General features: G+C 41.5%; 1 protein-coding gene across 2 annotated transcripts in view; it reads left to right on the forward strand.

The window, feature by feature from the left end:
* Positions 1–16,673, forward strand: part of med13a (mediator complex subunit 13a) — a 71,294-nt gene extending 54,621 nt beyond the window's left edge. Inside the window, exons 14-30 of one of the 2 annotated variants that reach the window (XM_029519298.1) lie at positions 1,192–1,403; positions 1,777–1,952; positions 4,130–5,040; positions 5,482–5,649; positions 6,169–6,392; positions 6,890–7,079; positions 7,379–7,790; positions 8,243–8,474; positions 9,158–9,349; positions 10,083–10,306; positions 10,831–10,973; positions 11,094–11,252; positions 12,394–12,582; positions 13,122–13,270; positions 13,363–13,536; positions 14,144–14,244; positions 15,002–16,673. In XM_029519298.1, the coding sequence (XP_029375158.1) occupies positions 1,192–1,403; positions 1,777–1,952; positions 4,130–5,040; positions 5,482–5,649; positions 6,169–6,392; positions 6,890–7,079; positions 7,379–7,790; positions 8,243–8,474; positions 9,158–9,349; positions 10,083–10,306; positions 10,831–10,973; positions 11,094–11,252; positions 12,394–12,582; positions 13,122–13,270; positions 13,363–13,536; positions 14,144–14,244; positions 15,002–15,134 (3,989 nt within the window). In that variant the 3' untranslated portion in view covers positions 15,135–16,673. Of the gene's footprint in view, positions 1–1,191; positions 1,404–1,776; positions 1,953–4,117; positions 5,041–5,481; positions 5,650–6,168; positions 6,393–6,889; positions 7,080–7,378; positions 7,791–8,242; positions 8,475–9,157; positions 9,350–10,082; positions 10,307–10,830; positions 10,974–11,093; positions 11,253–12,393; positions 12,583–13,121; positions 13,271–13,362; positions 13,537–14,143; positions 14,245–15,001 lie in introns of both variants that reach the window. The other variant, XM_029519297.1, reaches the window with a different exon arrangement.
* The last annotated feature ends 600 nt before the right edge of the window (positions 16,674–17,273 follow it).

Genomic DNA, 17,273 nt, shown 5'->3' on the forward strand with positions numbered 1-17,273 from the left:
AATTTACTATCTGATTGGTCACACTTGTGAGCCCCTTGAAACTTAAGAATGGTGAACTGAGATTCTGCCAAAAACCACTTCAGATTCATACATAGTATTCCCCCTGCTCACAATTTTTGCCAAATGAAATGGCATCACATCTTTTAATCCACTCAATAAAGTTTAGCTTTCACTACTCCAACATCAGGGATACTCACACTTGGCTTTGCCACCTAGTGGTGAAGGATATGGCTGTAATTAATTTTACAGTGCTTCAGTGATTGGCTCAAAAGTGACAGTCATCCAGTAGCTGCTGGCTACTTCATTTACTTCAACTGAAAAGTTACACCTAAATTGTTGTTTTTTAGCACAATTTCTTCATTCTGTGTGGTATTTATTGTTGGGCTTGACCTCAGGAACACTAATGTAGATCTAAAGAGTAGGGCGCTACATTTTACTGTGAAGTAATTTGGTCTTGGGTTCCATTTCCCTTAAGTTTCACAAACAGATAATTCACAGCTCTAGACTATTTTACCATGGATTGCATTCATGACGCACAGGGATGCATCTTCAAATTAATGAAAATAGCTACACAAGTTTTAGATGTTAAATATTCCTCTAATTCTTTGGGGCATATTTGTATTAGGACCTTTTCACCAAGGAACTTATTATCTTTATCTGATGCAGACAAAAGCAGAGTAATACGTACGCTCTACCTATTTTGCCAAGTGGTTTCTGTAAATTTTCATTCATGACAGAAAAAAGGCACCAAATGGGAAATTGTGACAATCTATATACATATTTCTTCCATTGTCAGTGAGATGTCTCTTTAACTTTAAGATGGCTTAGTAATTAATCTGTTTGTATTTGCATGGTAAATGCCTGTAACAACGGCTGCTAGTGATCAACACACAGAACCTGTAGTAATTTCTAACAATCTGAAATAACCCATCTCTCTTTTAAATCATCCCATGATGCATGTAGCTGTTGTGTTAAGAAAATCTTTTTCTATTGAAATGCCAGGGAATGAATGTACTGCAAAAGATATATAAATAAATACATCTAATCTCTTCATCAGTGTGTTTAGCATTTTAAGTTGTGTGATAAGGGAGACACAGGTGGAATTGACATTGAGTGCACTCATCCTCTTCAAACATTAAAACCCTGATAGCCCACATTCAGTGACAGCCCGGTGTTTCTCTCTACCACCAGGCTCTGCAGACCTGCACCAGATGTTTCCCACGCCTCCATCACTGGAGCAGCATATCATGGGCTACTCTCCCATGAACATGTGCAGCCGGGAATACGGCAGCATGGAGCCCAACCCAGGCATGACAACACTGGATGGCACTCCATCTCTCGGAGGCCACTTCAAAATTGAGGTGGAGGAGAGTTTCTGCAGCCCCAAGCCATCTGAGATCAAGGTGTGTTTAGCTGTAGACGTCTGCTGGGTGTTATTGCAATGTCAATTTCAACTGACTGGACAGACAGTTGGAATTTACTGCCAGTAGATGTCAAAGTGAACGATTGGTGGTGGATTAATTTGGGGTTTGCCACACAGGTCACTAATGAGTAGATGATGCATGCATGCATCTTATTTCATTTTCTGCTGCATGTTAAAGCTGGAAATGTTAAGTTTAGACATAGTGTGTGTATGGGGGGGGGGGGGGTGTTACGTAAAGTTGCTTAGATAAAACTGTCACACAAATGTGTTGCGTTTGTGAATAGAGAATAGCTGTGTCCTCTACTCTTTTATTTTTATGTCTTACCAAGCCTTATTTTCTGCACATCCTGTAGGACTATTCATTTGTGTACAAGCCAGAGCTGTGCCAGGGGTTTGTAGGCTGTTCCATGTTTGCTCCCCTTAAGATGTTGCCCAGCCAGTGTCTCCCACCTATCAAAATACCAGAGGACTGCATCTACCGACCAAGCTGGACCATGGGCAGGGAGATAACCTTCCTCACCAAGGACAGGTACAGCTGAGTTTCTGTCACACTTTTACCTCCTTGGTAACCAACCAACCAATGCAGATATTTTTTAGCCTTTTAGTTTAAAAAAAAAAAAAATCCCCTATAATTTATCATGATGATCTGGGCAGAAAGTTACTGAAGCATTCTAACTTAGACTAGCGAATCCATGCCAAGGCTGTGTTGGCTGGTGTGTGCTTGCTGTGCAGGGAAGCATGTACTCATACTCGGCTCTTTCTGTCCACAAACCCTCTGGTCTCTCCCTGGACAACCCCAAAGCAAGCAGCTCAATTTGTCATGCATGGATACATCAGGCAGTGCAGGGGAATGATTGTAAAATGCCTTCTTGGTTGAAGATGATGATTATCACTGCTGGAGTGATGAGATGGGCCCCCTTAGTGTCTCAATACCACCTCATTGCTCACAGAAGCTTCAACTCTTTATATCTGCCACGGTTTTCTTTACTACACACATGAATCGACACATGAATGAATGAACCCTGCATTTGTTCTATTGATATTCTTTTTTTTTTTTTTTTTGAGGGGGGGTTCTATAATTGAGGCTGAAGAGCTTTATTACATTTGGACTTAATTTTATTACATCCATGTGTTGTGTTGACCAAGGAACATGATATCTGGCAGGCTAAGCAGATTGAAAGGGTTCACTGATGCGTGTCTAATCTTGCGATTCTGAGAAACTTCTGCGCTTATTTAGGCTTTTTACAGTGTCAGCCTTACTTTGTGTTTTTTGTGTAAAATGTACAAGAAACAAACAACACCCATGCTATAAACCAACTAAATGGCCTGCAGCAATTGTCAAAGTGCTTCCTCAGTAGTGCCTGTGATTGGAAAGCAGTGTTTGCTGCTAAGAAAGTTGTTGCTTTTTACTGAACACCGAAATGTCAGTGTGTTATTTATTAAATGGGTTTTGACTGGGCAGAAACTGCTGATTATATATATATATATATATATATATATATATATATATATATATATGTGTGTGTGTGTGTGTGTGTGTGTGTGTGTGTGTGTATAATTTATTTATTTTATTTATTATTAAATTTTTTGTTGGGGGGCAACAAAATCAGCTAATTGCTGATTTTGTTATTGAGAATAACTTAAAAGCATTCCCCTTTTATTAGAGCATTGGAGCACTGGCACTGGAGCATTAGAGAAGTGTAGAGCAGAGCAAGTAGCACAGATGATCACATTTTAAATGCTTTTAATAGCTGTAGTATTAGAAGAGTATGTGTAACTGGAGTGCAAAACCTGGTTCAGGTGCAGGGAGCAAGAGGTGTCTGGACTTGAGCATGGACAGTGTCCAAAGACTCAAGGGTAAAGATCTGATAATGTACCGCTGCTGCCTCTGCATCTGCATCCCATCTTGAAACGTGCCCTGGCTGCAGGAGGGTGAATTGCGCTGGGACTTCCTTCTAATGGGCCTGTGCCAGGAGCTGCTCCCCACATATAGCAGGGGACACGATGTGCTCACCCCCCTCCTCCTCCTGCTCACTCATACACTCTCTCCCTGCTTCCTCACTGTTGCTTGCCAGCCCAAAAATAAACCTTACCTCAGAGGGACGCTTGTTGAAATGTTTATTGAATGTCTTTCTCTCTCCCTCTGCTTCTTTATGCGTCTCATTTTCTCTTTCTTTCTCTTTCTCCCTGCCCCCCCACCACCATACATTCTTGCTCTCTCATGTGTAACTGTGTGCAGCCTAAACCCACTCTGCATTCCTTTTGTAGTTGGATGTCGTTGTGACCTACTGCCTTATTACTTGAGCTATCCTCACAAATGCGCTGAGGCAGTTGGATAACGAAGTTGTTATATGTAGCAATGTACAGACCATCGTTTTGGTTTCAAAAACAAAACAATTATGTTCTGGTACAAAAAGTCTGCCCCGTTTTTATGCCACAATTAGCTGTTCAACTTAGCTGGAAAATCTCATAGCCACTTGGTTAGACAGAGAGATATTTTCTGATATTTCTTATTACTGTGCTGAGCATGAGAAGTTATGTTATTTAATTTTTGATTGTCATGGATTTGTTGGTCCCATTTCAAGCCTCTTAAACATGTTTCAGTGTCCCCCTTGCTGTCAGACATGCTGTAGTGTCTTCTTTTAGTTAATTAGTGCCTTTCTAATTCATGTCCTTGATTCTTTCGGCCTTCAGTAATATCCCCAGCGTGGGCAGTGCCATGGATCAGGACTACAGTCAGACTTACACCCCTCAGACCAACACGCCCTTCATGTCCAACAGTGCTCCACCAAGTAACAGCGGTGCTGGCATTCTGCCCTCACCTGCCACCCCACGTTTTTCTGCCCCCACTCCACGTACACCGCGCACCCCACGCACACCTCGAGGTCCCGCCAGTGTTCAGGGCTCACTCAAGTACGAGAATCCCGACCTGTACTCACCAGCATCCACCCCGTCGACCTGCCGGCCACTGAACTCAGTGGAGCCTGCCACTGTGCCCTCCATCCCTGAGGCCCACAGCCTCTACGTCACACTCATCCTTTCTGAGTCAGTAATGAACCTCTTCAAGGACTGCAACTTTGACAGCTGCTGCATCTGTGTGTGTAACGTGAATATAAAAGGAGCTGATGCGGGCGTGTACCTGAGCGACCCTGTAGGTGAAGCCCAGGAATCGTGCAGCTGCGGCTTCAGTGCTGTGGTCAACCGGCGTTATGGCAATGGCTCAGGCCTCTTCCTGGAAGACGAGCTGGATATCATCGGCCGTGGCTCGGATGTCAGCAGAGAGGCAGAGAAGCGCTTTGAGGAACTGCGGCTTTCATCGTTAGAAAGGACTGGAATTGGGAGGGGAGACCGTGTCCCAGATGAGCTGATTCTGCTTCTGCAGGACCAATGTACCAACCCTTTTTCACCAATTTCAATTCTGGAGCATGACATAGTGACACGGGGGCCAAGCGGGGCCCCTGTACCGCCATGTGTGAGGGTGGAGGAGAGGGACTACCATAGCGACTGCTACATGGCCCTGGAGCATGGCAGGCAGTTCATGGACAACATGTCTGGTGGCAAAGTGGATGAGGCGCTAGTCAAGAGCACTTGCTTACACCACTGGGGCAAACAAAATGGTGAGAAATAAAATATTAATTTATGATTTATACTAATCATGGCTCAATTTTACACCAAATGATATTTCAAATTTTTAGAGTTCTTACTGTATTTAACCATCAAAGATGAGTGGTCTACAAATAAAAATTAGTGCATAATAAAGTCACTCAGCTCAAATAAAAAAAAGCTCAATGAAAATATTTACTGTGCAGGAATTTAAGTTGAGTAATATCTATACAACCATTTTATATAAATTTATTTTGTTTGAAGGTATCATTTTCATGATCAACGTATCTCTTTAATATGATTGTCTCTTCTGATGCTACTAAAACATATCAACCTTATTTTGTCAAAAATCCGGAGTTAAGAATTGTAGGAGAGGAAAAGTACGTCTTACTAAATTTTGGATTAAACACGGTGCTTACTTCTTGTTGTTAATCTTAAATTTTCCTCTTCTCCAGCAGTGGACGTGAGTGTACTGTGCTCTCAGGATGTGCTGCGGGCACTAATGTCCCTCCAGCCCGTACTGCAAGACGCAATCCAAAAGAAGAGGACCGTGCGGTCGTGGGGGGTCCAGGGTCCTCTTACCTGGCAACAGTTCCACAAAATGGCTGGACGTGGCTCTTATGGTAAAGATGGGGACAATTATCTGTGTAGGACTGTGTAGTAAATTTTTTGTTAACAGCGTAGCGTAGATGAATTAAAACCAGGTATCAGTGATTCACGAGTGCTTCACAATGAAGGTGTCAGATTTCTGTAAAAAGGAAAGAGGAGAAAAACTCCCTGTAAGCAAAAGCACAAAATGCTTGTCTTGTCATCTTGAGCAGAAAGATATTTGTTTTCTAAGAGGATTACAGTCAAATCCGTTATATCAAACGTGATGGTTGGCGTGTGTGCATGACATTTTGGGCTGTGTGCGCCTTAAGGTAGATACCCTCGATATTGTCAGATCAATAGGCAACGTGGTCCCTCTGCTGTTGTCCAGATGTCAGCTCTGTTGGGAGGAGCTGTCAGATTGTTTGGTGACCTCACATTCTGATGCACAGTTACGAGGGGGTGACACCTTACTTGTTAGCACCACTCTTGCTCACTCTGATTCTTTCTATCTCTTTCCACACTTTCTCACCTTTCTACTCCTGCTCCCACAGGCACAGACGAGTCCCCAGAGCCCCTGCCCATCCCCACCTTCCTGGTGGGTTATGAGTATGACTTTGTGGTCCTGTCTCCTTTTGGTCTGCCCTATTGGGAGAAGCTGCTTCTGGATCCTTTTGGTTCCCAGAGGGACATTGGATACCTGGTTGTTTGTCCTGACAATGAGGCCCTGCTGAGCGGTGCCAGGAGCTTCTTCCAAGACCTCACTGCTGTCTACGAGGTAAAGGCTGTAACCCATCAGTATTAGTAGTCTCTAAGTGTAACATTGCTTTACTTGGCTTCACTTCAACTTTGCCAAATATTTATTCCTGCCTTGGTTTACTGTTACTTATATGTAGAGTGAGAATCACTATGTATTTGCTAATTTTTTTTTACAGATATCTGAATAACTTTTCATGAATTTGATTTCAAGATGAAGTCTGTCTTCAGTTTTTGCTAAGAAAGTATCCATGTATATGGGATAAGGACATTTAAAATTGAACACAAAAATAACCCAGAAAGAGCCTCGATAACAGAGGGTTAGTAATAGAGCCGAAGTTAGACTAAAGTAATGGGAAAATCATTTGTATATATGTAAAAATAAATTAGCATAATTTGATGCCTCAGGTTCTGTTTGATTTCTTCAACCATTTGCACATGAAACTGAATTAGTCTGCCTTTTTTTTTTTTTTTTTTTTTTTTTTTAACCTAACAGTCTCCACATCTGTTTTTCCATAGTCATGTAGACTAGGCCAGCACCGACCCATTTCCAAAGGCTACCCTGATGGCATAGTCCTTGTCGGCGGCAACGGAGCCAAGAACCTAGTGGATCAGCCAGTGAGCGACTGGTTCCTCAAGGCTGCCAGCGGCAACAGCGATGCCTTCACTAAGCTAAAACTCTATGCACAAGTGTGCCGCCACAACCTTGGTACGTGTTATTTAAAGCCTGCCAAGTAACTGCTGCATTTTTCATTCTGCATGGTCCTCACTCTCACTGCTTGGTTCAGTCAACAGTTTGACATCACTTGGTTTAGTTGTTATGAAAAGGCCAGCTAGAGAGTCTTGACTGCTTGAAAGAGAGCAAATCTTTGAAATGTGAAAACAGAGCGATCAGCGTAGGAGGAGGTGAAATTGCAATGAAATAAATAGAGCACTTTTTTTTATTTTCTCTTTGTGTCTTTCATGTTGTTGATAAGAGTCCATTGATGTGTTTCTCTTTGTCCGTAGCTCCATACCTCGCATCACAGCCATTGGACAGTTCCCTCCTCACACAGCCCAGTCCCCAGCCCTCTTCCGGCCAGTCATCCTCCACACAACAGTCTAGCTCCACCTCCAGTTCAGTAGGCCAGCAGGGCTCAGTGAACGCTGCAGGCTCCTCGGTTCCCAACAGCAGCAACACTGTGTCTGGGAATGGTTCAACATCATCCAACAGCCTGGTGACATCCTCGGGGCAGTCTGGCAGTGGGATGGCGTCTAACAAGCCCAGCTCTTTCCCCCCTTTTGGGAGCATCGGCAGCCAGGGTCAAGGAGGTGCCCCCCAGATTGGACAGCTGGGACAGCAGGCTGGTACCCAGAATACTGGCACCTCAGGGGACACCCCCAGTAGCCAGGCCCAGGGGCCCACAGAGCCTCCTGAAAGGTATTTCAGTCCATGAAGGAAACCAACAGAATTTATAGAATTTGTTTTATACCTACGCAAATGACATTAAGTCCCAAAAACTTTATAACATATTGTATTATAAATCAGTGTATAACATTTAAATTACTTACTAACTCCTTTTGTCAATGGATGGTAAATAACACACAAATAATTCTGTTAGAAGTGTGTATATACTGCAACGTCAAATGCACCAGGTGTGGCTTTTGAATAATAAGACTGGACTCATCAGTCAAACTAGCATTAGCCTCACCATTCCCTGTGTCGTTTGAGATGTTATGTTTTTATTTTGATTTTAAATTAAATCATTTTTTAAGCTCCTTTTCTTTAGTCTGATGTTCGCTATTTTTTTACAATGTGGCTTCCCTGATCAGTAGCTGAGGATAAGATAAAAGTTTCTAATAGTGCGTGTGATCTTGTTTCCTCCCTCTCAGCACTTTGGAACGAGACAAGGTTGGAGTGCCCACGGATGGGGAGTCCCATGCCATTACGTATCCACCTGCCATCGTTGTTTACATCGTGGACCCCTTTAGCTATGACGAGGCTGATGGTGGCCCAGGTCCGGTCCCGGCCCACTCCAGTGTGTGGACACTGGGATTACTTCGCTGCTACCTTGAGATGCTTCAGTTTCTGCCTGCCCACGTCCGCAATTCTATTTCTGTACAGGCAAGTCAAGTTCTGCTGTGACCCATGTTTTTATTGCTGAGTGTATTTCACAAGTGAGAATGCATTTATTGTTTGTTCAGTGTTTGTTTGCTCTTTAAATAATTTAGTAAGTAAGTACCATACTCATTGTTGACACATTTATAATCATTAGAGGTAATTGTTCAATAATGCTTGCAGTTTGTCCTGAGTGACCAGAAAAATAGAAAGAGCTTAATAAAGCACAGCCACAAAATACTACTTATCAAGATTATTATTATTATAAAAAGCATCAACACCTCTGTAACAGTGTCAACAACAATCACATATTTGTAGCCAGTTTTAACACAATAGTTGAGTTTCAAGGGAGAGCACATTTCTGATATGTTTGAGATTCTTGACTTGTGCGTCAGTGGATTATAATGAATCAGTATTCAGCATTACACCTTAATCTAAAATTATGAAAAATATATTATTCATTCATACAGCTAAAGTTTTTAACTTCATAATTACAATTATCAATATTGTAGGTATAACAAGCGTTTTATTTCACAGTCACTTTGTGTTGCAAATTAATAATGGACTTTCATGTAGAATGCTTATTTCATAATTTTTTATTCTCAGTTGTAAATGTTGTTGTGGAGTTTGGTTTGTTTTGTTAGCTTGGTAATTCTGACAACTTTCTTTTTTCTTTTTTAACACTTTAGATTGTCCCGTGCCAGTATCTGCTTCAGCCAGTACGGGGTGAAGACCGACATATTTACGCCCAGCACCTCAAGTCTCTAGCGTTCTCTGTCTTCGCTCAGTGTCGACGGCCACTGCCAACCTCCACCAATGTCAAGACACTAACAGGTTTCGGCCCAGGCTTGGCCATTGACACTGCACTGAAGAGCCCAGAGGTCAGTGCAACAAATCGCCATGTCGTAATTGCACATTATTTACTGTGTCATAATCTGTATGAAACGCAGAAACAATTGTGTGGGAACAGGCAGTTGTAGTTCTGCTCCACAGTAAGTCAGTAGCAGCCCCTTGTTGGCAATGTGTGATATAGGTGTCCTCTGATCAATAGGTAAGCAAACAGAAGCTGACACTGTGGCCTTAGCAGCAGCATTTTAGTTACTTTCAGCTCTCCAGCCTGACCTGAGGTGACCTGGCCTTTTGCCCTAGCTGTGTTTTTTCCACCACTGAATTGAAAGAAGGCACTGAGATAGAGAGTTTCTACTGCTAACCATCCTTGTAGTTTTGCCTCTGGAACAGGACCAGGGGAACTTGTAACCCTCTGCTACTCCAGAGTTTTCTTTCCATTATCTGCTTGGCTAGCTCCTGAGACCTCCATAATGGGATCTTTACTCCAAGTTTAGATAAAGGGGCGCTTTAGATCAGGACCTAATTCAGTCGACTTCCTTGCAGAGAGTTCTACCTTTTCTCCTTTAACATATCAGCTAATTTTGCAGGTGATTCTGGGGTATGGATGGGATAAACTCTAAACACCATTTAGAGTTTTGCTAGTACAGATACAGAACTGCATGTACAAGATGAATATATCTGGATTGTTTTTAGACATTTGTTTATAATGACTGAATATTTATCATTAAATCCTTTATCCTGACTTCCTCACCTCTCAATCTGCAGAGGCCGGAATGTCTGCGTCTGTATACACCTCCATTCATTCTAGCTCCAGTAAAAGACAAGCAGACGGAGCTGGGGGAGACCTTTGGGGAGGCGTCGCAGAAATACAACGTGTTGTTTGTAGGATACTGTTTGTCCCATGACCAACGCTGGCTCCTGGCGACATGCACTGACCTATACGGAGAACTGCTGGAGACCTGCATCATTAACATTGATGTGCCAAACAGGTAGGACTGCAATCAGCACTTTACTAAACCTGCTGCAATCACTCACACACTCACTGAGCAGCAAAAGGAATCACTCACAGTTGCTGTCCCATTAAACTATATTACTAATAAGAAACAATGTATTCATTCATAGTACTGTTAGAGTACATGTGCACACCAAATTAGTTCATGTTTGAAAAAACATGGCATTGTTCTCCCCCATATAACTCCATTGGTTAATTTTCTCCAAATATTACACATACAGTCAAAGCTGCATAACAAATGTATGCAGGCTAACAAAAGGTGTGTTGCAGCTTTTGTTCATTCTCAAAATCTGTTAGTTTGATAACAAAACTGTGATTTATTTTATTTACTTCAGACTAGATGTCAAATTAAACCAAAAAAATTGAAATATAAATTAGAGTTGAAAGGAAAGACTCATCACTGTCTGCACAGGGCTTCCTACCATAGTGTACTATGATAGAAACCCCCTCTGTGTAGCTAAGCAGCACACTTTTTTACAGCAGTCAATGTGTGTTCCTCAGGGCGCGAAGAAAAAAGGGCTCGGTTCGGCGGCTTGGTCTGCAGAAGCTGTGGGATTGGTGCTTAGGACTGGTGCAGATGACTTCAGTCCCCTGGAGGGTGGTGATTGGTCGTCTAGGCAGGATAGGGCATGGAGAACTGAAAGGTAAACGTAACTGCCTTATTCCCAAAGATGCTTTTTTGTTCCAAAAAAACTAGAACAAGACACTCAAGTGTTTTCCATGCCGGTTTGTCATGTGTTCATTCCTCTGTCTTGCTGTCCCAGACTGGAGTATATTGCTGAGCCGGACAAGCCTCCAGTCACTGAGTCGCCGTCTGAAGGATATGTGTCGAATGTGTGGGATCTCCACCTCAGATACTCCCAGCATCCTCAGTGTGTGCTTGGTTGCCATGGAACCCCAGGGATCGTTTATCATCATGCCAGGTACAGCATGTGCGCCCTGGGAAAATTATGAACACACTTGGTATCGTTTTTTAATTTACACCTCTCAGTGGCAATGCTCTACAATGTCAGGAGCTGGTAATGTGTGTGGCATGCGTGGCTAGATGGATGGAAGCAGCACATCCCAGTGTAGATTGATGAAAGATCATGTATCTTTTGCTCATAAAGCACTATCTTTCAAATGGCCATTGATCTCAATGCAGTGTGATGGAGAGCCAGATCAATGGGTTTATTTTGGGAAATGAGTGGGGGATTTTTAGTGCATCATAGAAGGATTGTGTTGAGCAATGCTTGGCTGAAGACATCTCCTTCCTAAAAAGCTGTTCAAGCTGAAAAAGATTAGGAAAGCTTTGCCTCTGATGTACAGACCTGCCAAACTGACTACGTCACTGGAACGTAAGACTTAAACTTAGATGTGTATTGGCACAAAACATAAGAGCTAATATTTTACACTTGTTCTAAATGCCAGGGTGCTTTAAAAAGTTCGAATTCATTCAGTCAGTATGATTAAAATGAAGACGAGACTATATCAACAGTCACTTCACTGATTTAGCGTTTCTGATCACAGATGTGACGATGTGAGGGTTCCTTTGAAGGTGTTAAAAAAAATAAATACTATTTGTTTGTGAACAAAAAAGATGAACCATTTGCCGTCACAATGTTCATTATGCTCACACCCACGTGGAAAACACAATAAATGAAAGTAAGATCATCGAATGCCACGGAACCAGTGTTGATAATGGTTAAACTGATGGTAAATAAATTAATGTAACATATCAGATTTCTTTTGTAATATGCATCGGTTTCATTGATGCTTTACACCAAAGTCTCTCTGTCTGGAGTCACTCTTAACTCATACATGGAAAATTTGCTTAGTCAGGGACAAGTCTAAGAATTTTTCCCACCAAAGATAAAATGATTGTGACAAAGATTCCTGTTTTGGTTCATCCTGCTTAGCAGTGCTGTTTATTGACCTGCCTCTCTCTCTCGCTCTCTCTCTCTCTTTCTCTCTCACTCTGTCTGTCTCTCTGTCTCGCTGTCTTGTCCCTGTCACTCTCTCTTGTGTGTGCTCTGTCTCTCTCCCTCCCTCTCTCACATACTTTCCTCCTCTGCATCCTATCAGACTCAGTGTCAACAGGTTCTGTATTTGGCCGAAGCACCACCCTGAACATGCAGACATCCCAGCTAAGCACCCCACAGGACACCTCCTGCACCCACATTCTGGTCTTCCCCACCTCCGCCTCCGTCCAAGTAGCCAGCTCTAATTACACCAACATTGACCCCAACCTCGACATTCTGAACGCCACCACTGGTATGCAGCGTACTTTTTACAATCTTCTTGCCTTGCAGTCACTCCCTTGAATCTTTTTGACCCAGTGTTCCCTGTGCAATGTGTTGGACCACAAACAACTAACTGACGTAATAGTAAAATGTTACACTTGCTGATATTTTCCTCTGTAATCTCTTCGGTTTTGTTTCCAAACACTTTCCATAAACTTTTCTAGTCTATTAAGAGAATGTCCTGTAGCAATGAATGCTTATATACTCCATGCATCAAGAGCACCCTCATGTGTCATCAGCTCATTTCCTCTGAAAATGTGTGATTCCATAAGTTTGAATCATGCATATACACCAAAGAGCAAAATTAACCACAAGAGTGCATTAAAGACTGAAGCCTGCATAATGTTTTCTGAATTGTACACTATTGATGTTCAGATCACTAAAATCACAAAGATCAGACAGCAAAAAGTTTTGCTAATGTTGTTGTAGTTGTTTTTTTTTTTTTTTTTTTTTTTTTAGGGACATGAAGTAATTTATTAAAAGAAAATCTTACCTCTTTGGCATTTGCAGACCCATTAGGGTCCGATGATATAGGGATCTTTGACCTGCTGGACCAGGAGAACGAGTTGGTAGACCCAGATATCATCAACATCTCGCCTACCACCTCACCAGTACACTCCCCTGGATCTCATTATCACCATGGAGGTGATGGCAGTAAGGTGAGACATGTACATGCACACATAGATGGCTTGAAGCTTAATGTGTCATGTGACAGAAACAGAGCTAACCTTAATTCCCTGCCTTGCTGCAGGGCCAGAGTACGGACCGTATGGAGTCTCATGAAGAGGCTGCAGCGGCCTTTGGTCTGCTGCAGCAGCCATTGGCTCTTGGCTACTTTGTCTCCACGGCTAAAGCTGGCCCACTACCCGACTGGTTCTGGTCAGCCTGTCCACAGGCTCAGAACCAGTGTCCTCTCTTTCTAAAGGTACCAGGTTCTTTCCTCCCATAGTATTGCTCAATAGACTTTTTAATGTATCTTTTCTACATAAAAGTAGAGTGATATTTTGCTTTTTGTGATTTAAAAAAAAAAAAAAAAAAAAAAGGTGATGACAGATTTTGAGTAAAAAAAAAAATAGTAAAAAAAACAATTAACATAATAAGCAGCTACTGTTCAAATTCATTTTGGGATTCTCTCAGTGGAATAATAAGAATGTATTACTTTTCCTCAAAAAGTGCAGTTAAGATATAAATAATGAGCCCTTGTTCATTGGAGGTCGGAAAGATGTTTGGACATCTTCATTAATCAACTGCAAAATCTGTTCTGCAGCATTTTTACTGCTTATGTGACCCTACATCAGCAAGTGGTGTCGGAGTAATTGAACCCTTGTGTGTAAACAGATGGCACGTACACGATATCTGGTTCGCTGGCTTTAGTTTGCAGTTATATCTCCTGCTTCTAGAATTAGCTGCAGACTCGGCTGTCACTCTACTGTGAATAGTGCAATAATTATTTAGATGAGATGCAATAAAAAGTTAATAACTTCATTATAATGCCATTGACACCAGCTCTTTTCCCGTTCTCCCTCTGTCAGGCCTCTTTGCACCTCCATGTGTCTTCAGTGCAATCAGATGAACTACTGCACAGCAAACACTCCCACCCCCTTGACTCCAATCAGACCTCAGATGTACTCAGGTAAACAAAGCCAACAGTAACACACACTACCACGAGACAAGTCCACAAAATAATATCACCACCCTGCTGACAGTGATTTTTGGATTTGCAAATCTTATTTATGCTCTATGTATGGATAAACATTTGGTTTACAAATAGCAAAATGGACTGGACTATAGAGCCCACCTGAATATAAGCCGCCGCTAAATTTAAAGAGGAAAACTATTATGTACATATATAGGCCGCAGGTGTCGGAAACATGGGAGAAAATGGCATAGGGCAGGAATTATGTTACACAGAAAGATTTCACCCTTTTGCCAGATCGATCGCCTTTAACTTGAAAGCTACATCATATGCATTGCTTTGTGTGTTTTCTATGATAAGGGTGTGTGCATGAAGCGCAAAGTAAATGACTGATCTGAAGAATTTAATGTGGGCGCTAAATGTACTGGCGGCATGAAGCTCGTTACCCGTAAAAATCTCTAAATTAGCAGAATAGTTGTTTAAGCCGCAGGGTTCAAAGCGTGTGAAAAAAGTAGCATCTTATAATCTGGAAATTACAGTAGTTAACATTTCATTTAATATTAACCATGAACTGGATAATTTTGTGTTATTTCTACAAATCAGATTCCACAGGACATATATTGATATGCACCCATCCCCTGACTTACAGCTGATGTCTCTATAGCAGTGCCCTTTTTACAGCCTAGTGTGTCAACCTATAAATAATTCAAAAATAAATAAAGACTTTCTGCTGTTTCTTTGCTTCTCTGGACAGATTCGTGCTGGAGCAGTACAACGCCCTCTCCTGGCTGACATGTGACCCGGCCACACAGGACCGACGATCGTGTCTGCCCATTCACTTTGTGGTGCTCAACCAGATGTACAACTTCATCATGAACATGTTGTAACAAACAGCCTGTTACAGGAATGACACAGGTGAAACATTTCAGTGAAGAAGAAAGCCACAACTCTAAAGAGGGTTTCATCAAGACTGAAGAAGACTGCAAGAACCATAACCCGAGTATGGAGCTGGATCCTGCACTAAGACAGGATTTAAACAGAAGTTTTAAAGCTGAGACGGTCCTGTCTCCTACTGCTGTTACTGGTTGAGACAGTCCTGTCCCTGTGATTTAAAGACATGCACATAGAGACAAGGGAATAATGAAGAGGGAGAAACCAAAAGTTGCTTTGCAATTAATGAACGTGAGCGAATTGGTTATGGTATGTAGCATGGCAGCACAGTCACTGGCCAGTCTGTAATGGAGATACAAGTTTTTCTGTAAAGCTATTGGAAGAAAAGGGACATATTTGATCAAGGAAAAAAAACTCAAGAATGGATCTTTGCTTTTCACACCTGAAATTCCTTTTTATTCCTTTGGATGAAATAGTATCCAAATGAAATGCCTGCATCTATCTTATTTATTGTAAGTTTTTAAATGTATAATTTGTCTTATTTCTTAACCTCTTTTATATATAAAATGGAGAAGGTTTATATCACCTTCCTGCTTTAAAGCAATTGGTCTAAGATATATGTAATCGTCTTAATTAAAAAAACAGCCAGAAGAAAATCCCATAAAAATTAAATAAAGTCCCAGTAGGTTGCTTTTAGAGTATTATTTTTTGTAATGGAGACAGAATATTTGTATTGTCACAATGTACAGAAGAATTAGAGTGGAGAATTATGTTTCATGCCTTTGAGCATGAAGGACTTACAGCAAAGCTGTAGCTACAGAGGACTTGTACAGCAATGAACTTCACTGTGTTCAAATAGAGGTACATTGTTGTATATAGAATTTTATACCACACATTTAGACACAAAAACCAAACGGCAATATATATAAATAATTATATATGAATGCCATGCCAGCAGTTGGTGGTGTGGCTTCTGTTTTAGGAATAAAGTCCGTCAACTTATTTTTCTGTGCTTGTGTTTATTGCTTTGGGGAGGGGGACTGTGATGTGCAATTGACTGACCTCAGGTTTGATTTATTTTATTTATTTTTTCTTTTTAGGGGAGAAAGAAAAGTCAGAGTAACAATGTGAGAAAAGATGTCTTAATGACAGACATGCAGTGTCCTTTTGAGCACATCCCTTTAGTTTACTGTACCTCTCCTTATGCTGATGGGCTGAGGTCTGAGTCTTTTGGCACCACTTCTCATTGGTTATGGATACATTTAGACCAATCCCATTTTACTTAAGTGCAAGAGTAAATGTGTGGTGTAAATGAACTTTAACCAGCTATGGATGGCTGCCCATTGAATATGCAGTGTATGTGCACGGAGGAAGATCTACTGTCTGGATTTCTCCTGTATTTTTGACTTTTGAAAATCCATTGATATTGCTCTTTACCTTGCATATTTGCCAACATTTGTTGGTTCGAAAAACATGACCATCAAAATGTATTTGGTCTTTTTGAGTGTAGATAAATACATTCAATATTTAATAAAATCCTGAAAATATATTTTCAGTCCAGTGCCATGTTTTCTTTTTGGGAAATCATGGTTGTTTGCAGTAATAATCTGCTTCTGCTATACAATATGTCTGCAAGCATGTTTCCAAACTCTCTCTGGGAAAGGTATTGAAATAGTGCTGCAAAATAATTTGAAAATTGCTGAATTGCCCTGCAGTTGTGTACTAGCAGCTGGCAATTCATTCATTTGAAACTTCTCTGCATTTCCTCTTGCTGTCAGCAGCCTTTGAATATGCAGAGGTCCTCTCCTGCTTAGCCTCATCCCTCAGCAGCTGCTGTCATTGTGCCACTTCAAAATGCTGTGGAATTTACTCAGACAAGATGTCAATGAGTGGGTAGGTACGAGTCTGCAGCATTGAAGAGAGAGGTCTAAGTTATGAGTAAATAAACCTTTGCACTCACAGCTGTTAGTCAAAGTAAGCCATGCAAATTTAAATCTGCACATGGTTCATTTTAGACACCATCACATCCACAATAATTATTGTTTATGATACTCTCCAAACATATCAATTTCTGTAGCTTTACCGCCTGCCCAGAAGGCGGGACACTCCATTGTCTATTTTCCATCAATGGGCCA

The sequence above is a fragment of the Echeneis naucrates genome, chromosome 14 (genome assembly GCF_900963305.1).
Source record: "Echeneis naucrates chromosome 14, fEcheNa1.1, whole genome shotgun sequence".
NCBI classification, from domain to species: Eukaryota; Metazoa; Chordata; class Actinopteri; order Carangiformes; family Echeneidae; genus Echeneis; species Echeneis naucrates.